This window comes from Corvus cornix, chromosome 1 (genome assembly GCF_000738735.6).
Source record: "Corvus cornix cornix isolate S_Up_H32 chromosome 1, ASM73873v5, whole genome shotgun sequence".
Classification (NCBI taxonomy): Eukaryota; Metazoa; Chordata; class Aves; order Passeriformes; family Corvidae; genus Corvus; species Corvus cornix.
This window is the reverse complement of record NC_046332.1, coordinates 81901446-81916597: the sequence shown is the minus strand read 5'-3', so window position 1 is coordinate 81916597 and position 15152 is coordinate 81901446. Positions and strand designations below refer to the sequence as shown.

The following is a 15152-nucleotide window of genomic DNA, read 5'->3' as shown; positions in this document are numbered from 1 at the left end:
AGAACACAATATCTCCATGGAGCTATCCCCAAATGCCTATGGGTTGAGAGATTTCATGTGATGACAGTAGCCAAGGTAAAGAAGGGTGAGGTGCTTTAATTACGCCACCATTTGGCTGTCAAATAAGGTATTTTCCAACTCCAAGGCAACCGTTTTAAGAAGCGAATTATGCATTTTAATATACGGAGATACATTAAATGGAAAAAATTGCAAAAACACAAGGGTGTATGGAAATTCAGTATGGCTTGCAAACTGGGAATAAAACACGTACTTACAAGGGATTAAAAACACAACAATTCTAATATTATTTAATCAAAAAAAAATTTGCATGACTTTAATCAAATATTGAAAATTTTGAAAGAAAACTGACAAGGGAAATTACCATCTTTTTTAATTAGCTGAAAACAAGAAATTAAATTATGTAATTAAACAAAGTTTTTAAATTTAGTATTTACTAAAAGGTTCCTTTTGGTACTGTAATTCCATATCAATTGTAATTATATCTGGGTGGGAAAAAAAACAAACCCTAAATATTAATATTTTACTATCATTAAGCTGGGAAATATAAGGTGGAAGAATTAAAAAAAAAAACCAACCAAAAACAATCAAATAACTACCAAACTTCAAAGTAAAGAGAAATCACAGATAGCAATGTTCTTCTACTAAATTTTTTATCTATTAGGAATGTATTTTTCAAGAGGAAAAAGAGCTTTTTCCAGAAGTACTAGAAGTTAGACCTCATAAATAACCAAGTAAATAGAGTAATGACCTTAAACTATTACAGGTATTAAAAATCTTGTGTTCTTATTTATTTGGAAACTTAAAAAAAATGAGACGGAACAATACAATAATGGATTGGAGAAAATTATTTCATTACTCTATATAATTCCTTAATTCCACACAATCTATCATAATTAATTGTTCTCATAAAATATTGCATATTACATTTTATAGCTCTGATGAGTCAATATTAATAAATAGGAATAAAAATCTGCTGATGAAATTGGTACTTCTTCAGACAACCAAGGTTGTCTAAAATAACAATAAATACAGGTCCAGGTTAGAGTGACTTTACCAAGGAGAAACCTTGGTTTATGAAAATTATTTTTAAAACTCATTTATAGTTATAAGTGACCGTGAAATAATTAATTCTGCCCCTTCCTCCCTACTACATTTCAGGTCAAGTTTGGTACATCCGCTATGATATGTAGTACTAAAAAAATTATGATATATTTTTTATCCAGAACCTGATGCACAGTATGAATTTAAAGGCTCCAGCACACACTTGTAGCAAATTGCTTCAGGAAAGGTGCCAGCTAGAAACTTACCTACCCGGTGAGGGGCTAAAAGGTCTGATTATCAACTTTCTTAGTTACCTGTTGCATGAGCTTCCCCAGGGCTAGGGACAAACAAGTATGCCCAGGGCCTGTGGCACTGGAATTCCTGCCGTGCAGGTTTCACCATGTCCTTTACTCAGCTATTACTTGCACAATGACCTGTCAGAAAGATGCTTCCATTTTACTTATTTTTGGTACTAAATAGACTGAGTTTCAAAATAAGAAAGTCTTCCTTTGAGAAAAATAAGGCAAGTCAATCAAATTAGTTAGAAGAAAAGATCTTAACGTGAGAGTGGATTTTGTCCAATGGCTAAAGGAACCTTTTGCAAGCTTAGTATAAGTACTTAGAAAAAATGCAGACCTATTTAAAAAAAAAAAAAAAAAAGCACACAAGTTCTGAAAGCTATCAAGGAGCTAAAATTTTGGCTCAAAGTAAAGAATGAGGTTAACTATCTATAGATTGCACCAGTTCACTAAAATAAAGAATAACGCCAGTTCCAAATTTTGTTATAGCAGAAATGGCTAACAATTACACGGCAGAACTGGAATAAAAACATCCTACACATGCCTATAGAACAACTGAGTTCATAGTCTCTGCCTGACCTGGATACCACTGAGTTCATACTCTTCTATGCCTACACACCTGTTGCTAACAATGGACAATAACATGTACAGGTAAATACATTTAAATACGACCAAGAGAGCCGTTCCCTATGCCACACTGGAGACAAACTAGAAGGAAACAGACCCCTAGGACCCTGGGCATCTCATCGGCCAGACCGACACAGCTGGATGGACGCTGAAATCAGGATTGACATTCCCTCAGCTGGGTCGACGGTGGAACCAAAACTGATGACCTCTTTTTCAGCTTTAATTCTTCTTTCCCTCATTAATTCCTCTCTTCCCTTTCACCCTGCCCTTTTATCCAAAACCCACTGCCATGGGACTAACATACTAATTTCTTTGCCAAGTGTGTGTAATTCACTGATAAAACCTTCTGGTTGTTTGCGACCCTCTGACTGTTGTCGTTCCTTTCTACCAATGAGCATTTACGAATCTCAGGTGATTCGTTCCCTTTAAGGATGGGTCTTCACAGAGGTGCAAGAGGACTCAAAAACTAATTTTCACAATTTAGTGGGGCCTTTAAGCGTTTTTCGCAACTTCCGTAATCTGCACTGATAATTCCCTCTGTTTCCCGTATCAAAACAAAAGAAAAAGAAAATATTCAATGCTTGATACAACTTTCAGTTAAAGGAAACCCAGCAATTCTCTCTCAGGCAACCCCTCGGCCGGAGCGCTCCCCATCATCGCTGCCGAGGGGCCCGCTCCAAGCGGCGCTTGCCATTGGCTGCCGAACATTGACGAGTGCTCTCGGGCTCCTCCGCCGCGGCGCCGGAGGCGGTGGGGAGGGGAGCGAACAGCTCGGGCGCGGCGCGGTGCATTGTGGGGCGGGAGAGGAGAGTCACTGCTTAGCCAGGGCCGCCATCTTGGCCGCGTCCGGACTCACTCCCGCTCCCGGGGCCTGTTCCTTCTCCTCGCAGCGCAAAGCGGTGGAAAGGGAGAGGACGAAGGGCCCGCCCGGGCGGTGCTGATGCGCGCAGAGCCTCCTCGCACCTCTCTCAGGCGCCGCTAGCAAAGGGGGCGGGGGTGGTCGAGCGGTCGCCGGCGCGGCCTCTCCTCTCCTCTGCCGGGATGGGTCGGTCCCGCAGCCGGAGCTCGTCCCGCTCCAAGCACACCAAGAGCTCCAAGCACAACAAGAAGAACCGGAGCCGATCGCGGTCCCGCTCCCGAGAAAAAGAGCGGGCACGGAAGCGCTCCAAGTCCCGGGAGAGCAAGCGGAACCGGCGCCGGGAGTCCCGCTCCCGCTCGCGCTCTAACACGGCCCCCTCCTCCCGGCGCGACCGGGACCGGGACCGCGACCGCGCCTCCTCCCCCCCGACCGTATCGACATCTTCGGGCGCACGGTGAGCAAGCGCAGCAGCCTGGACGAGAAACAGAAGAGGGAGGAGGAGGAGAAAAAAGCAGAGTTCGAGCGGCAGCGGAAAATGTGAGCCCTGGGCCTGCGCTGGGGACGAGAGGGGTGGTGAGGGATGGGGGAGGAAGGGAGGTGCTCCGTGCCTTGGTGCCTCTCTCTCCGCGCCTTCTTCCTGTGGGCTAGGGCCGCTTGCGGCTGGGTACAGGCGCTTAGGCCCTCGCTGAGGCCTAACCAATGCCTGTTTTCCCGCCATCCGCCCCTTTCTCAAAGCCCGGCTCCCTCAGGTGCGGTAGGAGCCGCCCACTCGGGTGCGAGCCCCCCGCACGCCTCCTCCCTCCCGGCCGGCTCTGCCCGCTTCCCATCCGCCGTCGCTGGTCTCTCCCTCCTGCGCTGCTCCTAAACTTCCCTCTGCGGCGGAGGCCTCGGCGCCCCTGAGGCTTTGTGCTGCACTTCCACACGCCCGCCCCTCCCCTCGGTGGCGTGGAGCTTGTTACGCGTCGAGCGGAGGCACCTAGAGTTGCTCGACTGAGGTTTTCAAGAAACACTGTGCAGCTGCTATATTAACACTGTGGGATTACTTTCTTGCCAAATGGGACGGTGAGATCCGGTGACTTGTTTCATTTGAAACCTTGCCCTTTTTTCAGTTTGTTATGGGGAGTGTGGTTATTTATTAAGTCTGCAGATATAAATACTACTTTAATAATGGCGGTGCATTAATATGTTTAGCAACGTATAAAGTTATAAAACAGACCTTTATGCAGCAGAGAGGAGAACGGTTTGAACAGTTGTGATCACTACCTTTGCTCATTGGACCACCTAATTCAGAAATAGCACTTGTTTGTACATGCGAAGCCAAGTAGTGCGTTAATTCTCAGGTGGAGCTTTACTTCAGCCATATTGTTCTCAGGAAATACTAGTTGTCATTGTCGGGCTTGGTGACCCCAAGTTGTCACTTTCATTTTTGCTTGAAGACAATCACCTTTGCTAATTTCAGGGTTTTGACAGTGATGTCATCAAAAACTTCCACAGTAACACAAACACGTGGAAATTGACATGTTTTGACATACTGATCCTCGGTTTGTGGTTTAGAATTTTATTCAGTACCTAAATTAAGAAAAATATTCTGTGCATATCTACAATGAAGAACTGGAATGTGCTTAAGAATTTGAGAATAGAATGAATAGTTTACTCTAGTACTTACAAGCTGTTTTAGTTCATATGTAAGTAAATTTTCTATGTAAGTTAGCTTTGAAATTTTACAGCTCATGAAGTGTGTATAGAAGGAGTTTGATATTTGAGCAATACTTGCTGCAGAATAGTAGACACATTTGAGGAAGAATCAATATTGGAAGCAATTGGGCATGGAATTTTGATACTCCTTCAATACACTTTAAATTTTAAAAAGAAAAAGCAATAAAACTTAGTAGAGTAGAAAAGTATGGTATTTTAGTAAGTTATCTGTGAATTGTGTTCTGTATGTTAGTATAGATTCATGTTAGATAATGAAAGAAGTACTTCCTTTCTGATTGAATAAATCAGTGAACAGTTCATAGATTGGAAGTGACTTTCTTCTTCTCATGTCTTGTTCAAATCTCAATACACAGCCTAACTTCAGCCCTTTCCTGTAATGCTCATTTTCTTGCCTTGCAAGTATGACTTTTTTCCCCTCAGAAACTTTGTGAAATATAAGTGGTTTCTTTTCTGCAGATTTCATACAATTAGTGTTTAAGAAGTAAATGGATCATACTAAAAATAGTTTTTACATTAGTGACTTATCTGGTGCTCTGGAATCATAACTCAGTAGGCCAGGATGATGAAATGATAGAATACTGTAAGTTCATGTGATCTAAAAATAAAAAAAAAAGAAAAAGTTGGTATACTGCAGAATAAATTACCGAGATTTATATCTGTGTTTATAATTTTATTTTCTTGATAAGGTCTAAGTCATCGTAATATTATCATTGCCTACAAGGCTAAAACTACATTTGATTGGTTTAATTAAATTTGAGTGGAATTTGTTGGAATGAGAAGAATGAAATGTGTGCAGGCACAGTGCTTAATTTGAGTACATCATCAGTTGCTGAGGATATTTGAAAATCTATTTCAGACATGAGTGCCATGGTATTTTTGTAATGATGCACTATCTTTATTCAATTAGCTAACTTTTTTCCTAGATTTCCTGATGTTAAACATAAAGCTATGATAGTTTAATAAAACATGAGAATATGGACTTTATGATGAATTGTTTCTTTAGAACAGACGCTAAAGTATGCTAAGATGTATTGGTACAGGATGGTGAGACTGCTGCTGAATAAATACTTGTAAGAGGGAAAGAAAACCTTTTAAAATAAAATGATACCTAGTGTATAAAGGATGTTTAAACATTTGGCTACAAAGGGTCATAGCTTGGCAGCGATAACACTTAAATGGGTTTCAGAATGGCTTTGATGCATTTTTCTGGGAGTGGTCTAGGTTTTTTGTTTGTCTTATGTTGTTTTGGGGGTTTTTTTCTGAAAAAAATCACCTCAAGATATTTTGTGTCCATTTTGAAAAAATGACTGCTGGCCTAATGTGCCCCCAGCTAAGATTGCTGTCTTTGGAGGATCGTAAGACTAAAATTGGTATTCTCTGGCCGAATGATTGAGTTGAGGGTTCCAAAACATTCTAGGAAGGAGATCCACTTAGTTCAGTATACTTTTGAAAAGATGACACGTGAACAGGGGAAATTGGGAGCCTTTCACCTTTTTATTTCCCATATGTATGTAGATGAGTGATCCATACTTCATCATCTCCTTATTGCATATTTGCAAATTGTACCTTAGGTCATCTAAAAGTTGGTAAATTATGTAACCTTTTTTTTTAATTAGTTACTTTTCACATAAGATTAGGAAGGATCTTCCAAATGACATAGGAAAATGCAAACATTCTGAAAATGACAGAATATTAAGATATTACAACAGTAGTTGGTATTCTGAATCCTGGATTTGTGTTGCTGACAGGCCAGAAGATAAGTTTCATAAGATTGTTCGGTACTTCATGGAATATTTAAAATGAAAGTTCAGTGTCAAGTTTAAAACCAAGAGTCTTCTCCCCAAAGCTCATAATAATTCCAAGTAAATAGTACTACATGAAAAACAGAATATTCTCTGTTGGTCATCCTTGAATATCTTAATTGCGATGTTGCACCAGTGATTACTACCTGGGTTGTTTTTCTGTATTTGGTAATTAACCTGCAAATTTACCTAATATATTTGTATACTTTTTAATGAAAAATTAAAGTAGTGATCAGGCTAAATGATGATGCTGCTGCTAAATTAAAATAAAGACAATACATTTAAAAATATTTCCAAAATTCAGAACATGGAAAGCAGCAGTTTGCAAGGATTTATTTAGTGCTTGGTACTGTTGATAATTTATTTTGTATCATTATGGTAGAAACACGAGTGCTGCATTAAAAAAGTTAAGAGCTGAAGTACTTGAAATTTGTTAGGGTAAATGACTGGATAACCAGCTTACAGATACAACACCTAGAATTCTAGCTAAAATATTAAAATCACAAATTTTATTGCTTCTGTCTTCTATTTTAAGATACTGGAAATTAGTTTGGTGCCTCTAAGGTGGTGGCCTTATGACAAGATTTTACAGGATATTATTACTATATGTGAAAAATTGAGACCATTTAAACTCCTGAAGGGTGAATAATGGTCAAAGTTGGGTGAAGTTTGGATTTTTTTGAGGAGGGTGGCATGGTGTTGTGGTTGTTGGTTTAGGCTGGGGTTTTTTCTCTTTTTTTCCCCCTAATTGTAATCAAGAAGTAGTAGGATAAGTTGTCTTCAATTTAGTCTGTTAGTATATAGAAAGATGTTAAATATGGTGTGGTGTGAATGGATTTCCTGTGATAGGAACATTGATGGCCTGAATATTCACTTTCTTTAGATGTAGGGCAAAATATTCTTTAAATATATCATCTATGTGTAGAAGTTATTCAGTAGCATGGCTGATGCTGTGTGTTGAAGGAGTTTGTTTCAGTGCAAACACTATTGATTAAAAATGTAATTCTCATGTTTGCATTTTGCAGTCGTCAACAAGAAATTGAAGAGAAACTCATAGAGGAAGAAACTGCTCGAAGAGTGGAAGAACTTGTAGCTAAGCGTGTAGAAGAAGAGTTGGAGAAAAGAAAGGATGAGATTGAGCGAGAGGTTCTCCGCAGGGTGGAGGAGGCTAAGCGCATCATGGAAAAACAGTTGCTCGAAGAACTCGAGCGACAGCGACAAGCTGAACTTGCAGCACAAAAAGCCAGAGAGGTAACGCTCGGTCGTTTGGAAAGTAGAGACAGTCCATGGCAAAACTTTCAGTGTCGGTTTGTGCCTCCTGTTCGGTTCAGAAAGAGATGGAATACAGCAAATCTAATTCCCTTCTCATACAAACTTGCATTGCTGCGAAACTTAATTTCTAGCCTATTCAGAGGAGCTCACTGATATTTAAACAGTTACTCTCCTAAAACCTGAACAAGGATACTTGATTGTTAAAGGAACTGACCTACATATTTCAGAATTGTTTGAAACTTTTGCCATGGCTGCAGGATTTATCAGCAGTCCTTTCATTTTGGGGAAGGGTATTGAAAAATCTGTAATTATATATCCTTCATTTGTTTCATTTTGTTTACCTAGACTGTAAGAGGCTTTTGCCTTCAGTCAGGCAAAAAGCAGGGTCCAGCAGTGAGCTGCAGTACCTGTCTTTAACAAATAGGTTTCTTATTCTTCATTTAAAATGAACATTTTCCTTGAGCTTACATTGGACTAATTCTGGGACTTCAAGCATAAGCCAATCCATGTCTTCACGAAGGATCTCTGTCCAAATCATTATATCCATTTTTAATAACTACTAACAACTCCTTTTTTTCTCCCTAGAAGTTATAAAAGAGCAGGTTGCCCTTGTCTGAAGTCAAGCTGAACGTGTGACTTGGGTTTTTGGGGCTTTTTTTGTTGTTTTGTTTTGGTTTTTAATCAGCAGCTGGAGCAGAAGCTGAAAATGTCTTTCTGTGAGACAGTAATTTGCTACTAAAGGCTTTGATGCCTGCCTGCACCAATCATTCCAGGATCTAGAAATTTCAAGACAAACTTCAAACTGTAGAGGAAATTTGTGCTAAATAGTCTTAAGTGTCAAATGCTTTTTTCACTCTGTACGTCCTACACAGTTTATTTTAAATTAATATTTTGATTGGCTTACGAAAGGAGAGACAGTAGCAATGCAGCTTTCCCCTTCGTACTAGATGTGACTTGTCAGTCACATAGTATCAAATTAAATGGAAACAAATGGAATGCTAAGTTACAATAAATATTAAAACCAATAAATTATACTTTTTTTTTCAAATTCAGACTTTAATATCAAAGAGTTTAAGTTGAATTTACATGTCCATAGTCAGCAAATTCATAATATTTAGAGGTTTTCATTTGAACAGATGGATGACTTGATTTTTTTTAAGAAAGTATTTTTGGTATCGTCATTGTCATGTGGAGAAGTCCCACCAGTTCCTTGTAATGCAGAATAAACCTCCATGCCTGGAGTGAAGTGTGCTAGCTAGTAGCTGGTTACTAGTCATAGTAAGAAGTTTTCATATGCTTGCTTTGTTCGTATTAACTTTTTTTTCTTACACAGACACAAACCTCTGGCTAACTTTAAATCCTCCAAATATAAAAATAATTTGGATATATATTATGTGAACTGAAACACTTCAAAATTTTTCACGCAGTCTTCATATTTGAGTTGCATAACAGAGTTCCATAAAATTCACCAAGAAAACAACAATTAAAAGGCTTTATTTCCTGATCTTGCCTTCCCTGGACTCCTGAATTCCAAGTTCATACTGCAGACAGTTTCAGCTGTCTTAAAATTGTCAAAATACTGACTGAATGTTAAGTCCATTCTCCCCATGAAAGAAGCCCATAGCTCCATGAAGTATGGATTACCATTTGTATTTTTCACTAACAGTAAATGTATTTTTCTTATTAATTGTTTGCCTTAGGAATGATTTACATATTTTTGTTCCTTCTTACCATAAACATCTGCATTCCTCAGCTCAGCCTTCCTTGTATGTTGTTTCTTTATAAATGGTTGAGCTGCTGATGCAGGTATTGCCAAGCTAACAGTACAAATCATTTTAAAGAGGAAGCTGGCGCGTATGGCAGCCGAGGAGCACACTCTGCAGGACACTGGACAAGACAGTAAATATTCAACTTTTAATGCTGATTAAAGGAGTATAGGTAAAGAATACGTAGGTATACTTAATTGGTGAGACAAACTATTCACTTTATTTATATTTTCTATATTACTTTTTAATTTGGTAAATACTATCCAGTTTTTGTAGTTGTCCTTGTTGATTTGTGTGATATTAAAATTCTAGTAATAAATTGTCAGGATTCTGTGATTAGGGAGGGTTTAGTTGGTTGCTGTTTGGACTGGGCGGGATGATTTAAATTGAGTACTAGAAACCAGTTTTAGTGGCTGCACAGTTTACCGTTGTGAGGCAAAATAGGTGGCTGTAAAGCTGCCACTTTAAGTCAGTTCACAAGAGAATTCTGAGAAAGATTAGTGAACATGCAGAAATGAGTATTTTACTTTACTAACATCTTGCCCTGTCCTCCCCTTTAGGAAGAAGAGCGTGCAAAGCGTGAGGAACTAGAGCGAATACTAGAAGAGAATAACCGAAAAATTGCAGAAGCACAAGCTAAACTGGTATGTGAAGGTGTTTTTAACTGTTCTGTAGGGAAATACATGTGTCTTTGCCAGATTTGCGACACTTAAACAAATCAACCCTTTCTAGAGTTTAACTTGCATATTGCTGGTTCCATCAGTAACGCTGCTTTCCTTCCCCTGAGCATAAAAGACCAGATCCTTAGCAGTAACACTAGGTCGGTAAAACAGTTTGGATGCAGTTAATTTAGAAGGGAAATGTCTGCCTTCAGAATTTAAAAAGTACGTTTTAGCTATATCTCATGGGGAATGTTGAAGTAAGTTTGCAAATGTGTTCAGCTTTGTGTGACTAATTCTGTTTTGTTGAGCAGGACAAGTACAAACTAGATTTGATTCTAGTATAATGTTGATGTAGAAGTGCTGAAAGGGACTTTCAGCATAAGCTTAAGATGTGTAAGTTAGGAAAGTCTAACTTTTGTTGGTCTTCAAGCCCATTTAATCAGATGCTTGCCACATGAAAACATTCAATATGAATTAGCTGATTCTAATCAATTGATGATAAGACAAACTAAGCTGCTTCTAAATTCTGATTGAACTCTGTCAGTTTCAATTGCCCAAGTAGTTGCACATCTTTCATATAAAAATGAGGCTTCTTAAATCTTTTTGCTTGAACTACATCTGTTTTAGATCTTTCTGTTTTACCCTCTTCTCAACCTCTTATGGTGGAAACAGGACAAATGGAAAATTTAAAGTATTGACTGATGTAATGAACTATAAGCACCTTTAGAAGACCACTGAGAGAGTTGTAAGAATTATAGGTCAATGTAAGGATCGACAAGTTGCAAATCAAGTGAAGATGGTTTTGGATTAGGAGGGGTTTTTAGATGGGTTTTGGAGCAGGGAGACCTCAGCCTGAAGGTATGTTACTTCATTATGTGTGTATGTTACTTCAGCTTACACGTGACAAGTGTTGGGACACTTTCTGTATGTATCTAATGTCTTCCTTAATTAAAATATAATGTTATGTGCAAAGCAATGCTGAAAAACATGGCATGTAAGCACTCCAGATTTCGATACATTAGCTGTAGAAAGTTCTCAGTGTTTCTTCTAAACTTAATTGAAATAACCATTTTATAAATAGTTTCACTGAAACCAACTATGGCACCTAGCTCAGGCAGAACTGCTTACATACTTATGCAGGATTGGACCTGTTTGGAAGCTAATATGGACTTGTAAATTGCTTTTATGACTGCAAAATATGCTGGCCTAAATTTTACCATTTTCCTATATAGGCTGAAGAACAATTGAAAATTGTTGAAGAACAAAGAAAGATTCATGAGGAGAGGATGAAACTAGAACAAGAGAGACAGCGTCAGCAAAAGGAAGAGCAAAAAATTATCCTGGGCAAAGGAAAGTCTAGGCCAAAACTGTCCTTCTCCCTAAAAAGCCAGGATTAAATTTCAACTCTGAACTCTTAAAAGAAAAAAAGAAACAAACAAAAAACAAAAAAAGGAAAACAAACAAAAACTTTGTATGGTAGCTTCATGTTGAAGTGTTTTTTGGTTTTTTTTCTTTCTCTCAAATTTTTTTTGTCTTTTTTGAAAGTTGGAAAGTTAGCTTGTTCTAATAGGGGCTGTGCTCTGCAATTCTTTTTTTTTTAAACTTCCATTAAGTTAAACCCTTACCAGATCATCGTTGACTTTTAGAGGGTAATCTGTTTTCATCAATTTTGTTTCTGTATTGGTGGTCTGAAGCAACTCATGTCACTTAATGAACTGTGGATGATCTGATAAGGTTTTACTGACCTACTCATCAGAGTTTGACTCTGATAATTGACAGAACTTTATACTGGGTATTGCTGACTTTTAATGTTTTTATTTTAAAGTCAGTAAATACATGAGTAAATTGCCATAGTATTACTGGACCTCTGTGGTTTATTGTTAAATCAGTGTCCTATGATACTGTCCTGTTGTTGCGCTTGATGTTCCTGATACAGGTAAGGAAATAGTTTGTCATTTCTGCTATGAATACATAGAGAGTTCAGTATTGTCTCTGTTAGATTTGTTTTTATTACATTGACAGCATTCAACCAGCGTTCCCCATTGTGTAAATAAACCAATTTGCCGAATAAAGTGAAAGTCTTAAATTCGTATGTTTAAGTAAATTTTTTTAGTACACTTCTATAAACGGCTATAAGAGTGAAAATTCACATTATTAAATTCAAGACTATAGTGATATTTTTTTAAATTTTGCTTTAAACTATTGTGGCTTCTACTTATAATGCAAAATTACACACAGTAAAAAATCCCTGCAGTTGTGAATGTTATTGATGGCTGCTGCTGTTTTTATGAATGTTGGTTTTTATTCTGACAGAGACTTATTTCAGCTGTAGTATCATGTTTAAACGGCTGTTTGGCTTACTGCACCCAAACCAATACTTCCGATATCTAAACCCCTTCAGTTCACTTCATAATATAATATATTGTATAAGTTAAGGTCATTACCATATAATGAATCTGATGGATCCTAAAGGATTTAAAAATGGAAGTTTTTTCTCCCAAAGGACTGGACTGGCTAGTATATTTGAACTGAAAAACAGAAAGTGAGATTCTGTCTAAATATATTGTTTTAGCCAGAAAGCAACTGTTATACAGATCTTGAATATTATCCATTTATATATACAGGTTTTATTTTGAAAAATGAAACTACAGATTGAAAACTATATATATAAAGTTCCCCTTTTTGTATGTAATTCCTCTACCAAAACCTAGATTACTATAGCTTGTCCAGTTCTAAAACTTTCTTTTTCCTGTCAGCGTACAACATCTGTAGTAACCATAAAATGAAAGTTACCAGTAGTTGCCTGAGCATCTGAATGCCACTGGACAAAGTTGGAAATAATTCCTGATATTTCCAATGGGTCTGTTTCTGTAGATTTAGCAAATTAAATGTGAGATCAAGTTGAATGTGCCACTGAATGCAGTATTCAACATGCTTTGTATGAAACCGGGGCTTGGGGGCAGACTTATGTGTATCACTTTGTCCAGTATGTCAAGAAAATGTGAAGACGGTAAAATACCTACACTATTACTGTACTTAAATTTGTCTATATATTGTATTACAAAAGAAGGTTGAAAGTTGCTTAATGCATAAAAACAAAAGCTGAAGCCAAATAAATCATGTACATGACCTGTTGGCAGGAGCAGGCTGTATTTAAAGATCAACTGATACCTGTATTTCTAAAACAGAAAACATCCCCTGTTCCCTTATGAGAAACAAGCTATTAAAAGTCAATACTCAAAACAGACCTATGCAGTTTTGTTTCCTCTTCTAAAAGCAAGAAGCCAAGTAATCATACATGCAGCTGTGGTATCAAGCATTTTGTTCTGCATCACATAATTTGCTGCTAAATAGCAGCATTTGTTTTCTGCATTTAATATTGTGTAGGCTTAGATGTTACCAGGTTATTTTCAGTCCCACCTCTAGGACTATCTTGTGGACAAAATGCCCATTCCTAATGAGATTGCCCCTTCTGCCATTCCACATTTCACTACTTGTTTCTCCTTCCAGTGCCCTTTAAAAAAAAAAAAAGAAAAAAAATAAAGGGAAAGCAGCTAGGTCTTTGGTTTGGTCTGGTTTCATTTCCTCTGTTGCGTAGAAGTTCAGTTGGTGGAATCTGCTGTCTCTTTGCTGTCCTAAGGCATTCTCTTAAGTTTTAGATCTTTGCAGACCTGGTGTTGGTGAATGTTATGTTTGCATTGTTGGGTTTTCTTTTTAAAATTATTGTAGGACTTCAGAGATACTGTTGATTTCTAGGAAAATAGTGCACACAGTTTGGGAAGGGGGCAAGTTGGCATTTGATGGTAAGAACTTGGGATATTCTTATATTCCCATAGGACTTCATATCCATTTAATGCAAAGTATGTAGGAACATAGGCTGACATTTATGTAGTGTTTAAATTGTGAGCTCCTCATATGCATCTATAGAAGGATATAAACCTACATAGAGAAGGTGCTGTTGGTGATTGTGTTGGGTGTTTAATTTTTATTTCATTACAGTTGGAAGTTTCAACTTCAAATTTTGGTTAGACAAGTCTTGGGTTATTCTGGGGTTTTGTGTGTTGTTGACCACCCCAGGGAGGCAGGTAGGCATTTTTGTTGCCACCTACTTTGAGCAGTGTTCATTTCCCTTATATGGCAACAGAAGAGATCTTAATTTTCCCAAGCATGTTCATAAATGTCCTGGATAATTATTTTAATACGAAACAGTGCATCTGTCTGGCAAAGGCAGGAGCGTGGAAGGCCTTAGAGCAGCACACTAAACATGTGCTCTTACTTTGGAGATTTGCTAAACTGCCATTTGAACTTCACATGTTCATTTATCATTGTTTTTCCAAGCCCAAGTGGAAAGCTAACTCCTAAGATGTATTGGAGGGATGGTATCCTTGAAGCTTAGCAAAGCAGAGACAGTTAAGTTAGTGAGATGTCTAAACTGCCAAGCAACTGCATACGTATGTATAATCTCACTAAAGTATCAAGACTTCAGCTATTCCTATCTTGTCTTGAAAAAGAAGGATTTACCTTTGATGTCTCCTTTTCTCTTGAGCTATGTGCCACCTCACACACCTCACCCTATCTATTGTCCTTCCTGACTTGAAGCTGGTATCACCCTCTGCAATGCTATTAATATGCTCTCAGGATTGTTTTGAGTTCTGCCATTTATTGCATGTACACCAAATACGGAGGTGTTGGTTATTATTCACTTCTAACTGTATGCAGTATCTCATTAAACATTTTCAGAGCACTTGGGGTCTTAGCTCTGTCATTGCAGGGTCTCAGCTTGGTGCAAGTGCAGGCAAAATTCAAGTCAATAAACACCTTCCAGGCTGCATTACAGAGGGGATTTATTTCAGAAGAGAACTGGAGCAGCCTGTGTGCCTAAGGCTCATTCCAAGGCAGGAGGATAGGGTTGAAGTGCCTGGGTTGGTCTGGTTTCGGACTGATGCGCCAGTCTAGCAGGAGCTGAACCGTGACTTTCATGCACCTCTGTTCCATTCTCATGCTGGTCCTGCCACGTGTGCCTTTCAGCGTTATACCCCTCTTTCCATCCCACCGTTTTGTTAACCTGCTTAATAGTGCCAAGCTCC

At 38.3% G+C, this 15152-nt stretch overlaps 1 protein-coding gene across 1 annotated transcript; it reads left to right on the top strand.

Annotated features, from left to right (window-relative positions):
* Window positions 1-2766: 2766 nt before the first annotated feature.
* On the top strand, window positions 2767-13312 carry ARGLU1 (arginine and glutamate rich 1). The gene is given in 5 exon segments (XM_010394672.2): window positions 2767-3266; window positions 3269-3384; window positions 7391-7616; window positions 9964-10047; window positions 11298-13312. Coding segments are annotated over 5 exon segments (828 nt in total). The 5' UTR covers window positions 2767-3029; the 3' UTR covers window positions 11463-13312.
* Window positions 13313-15152: the final 1840 nt, after the last annotated feature.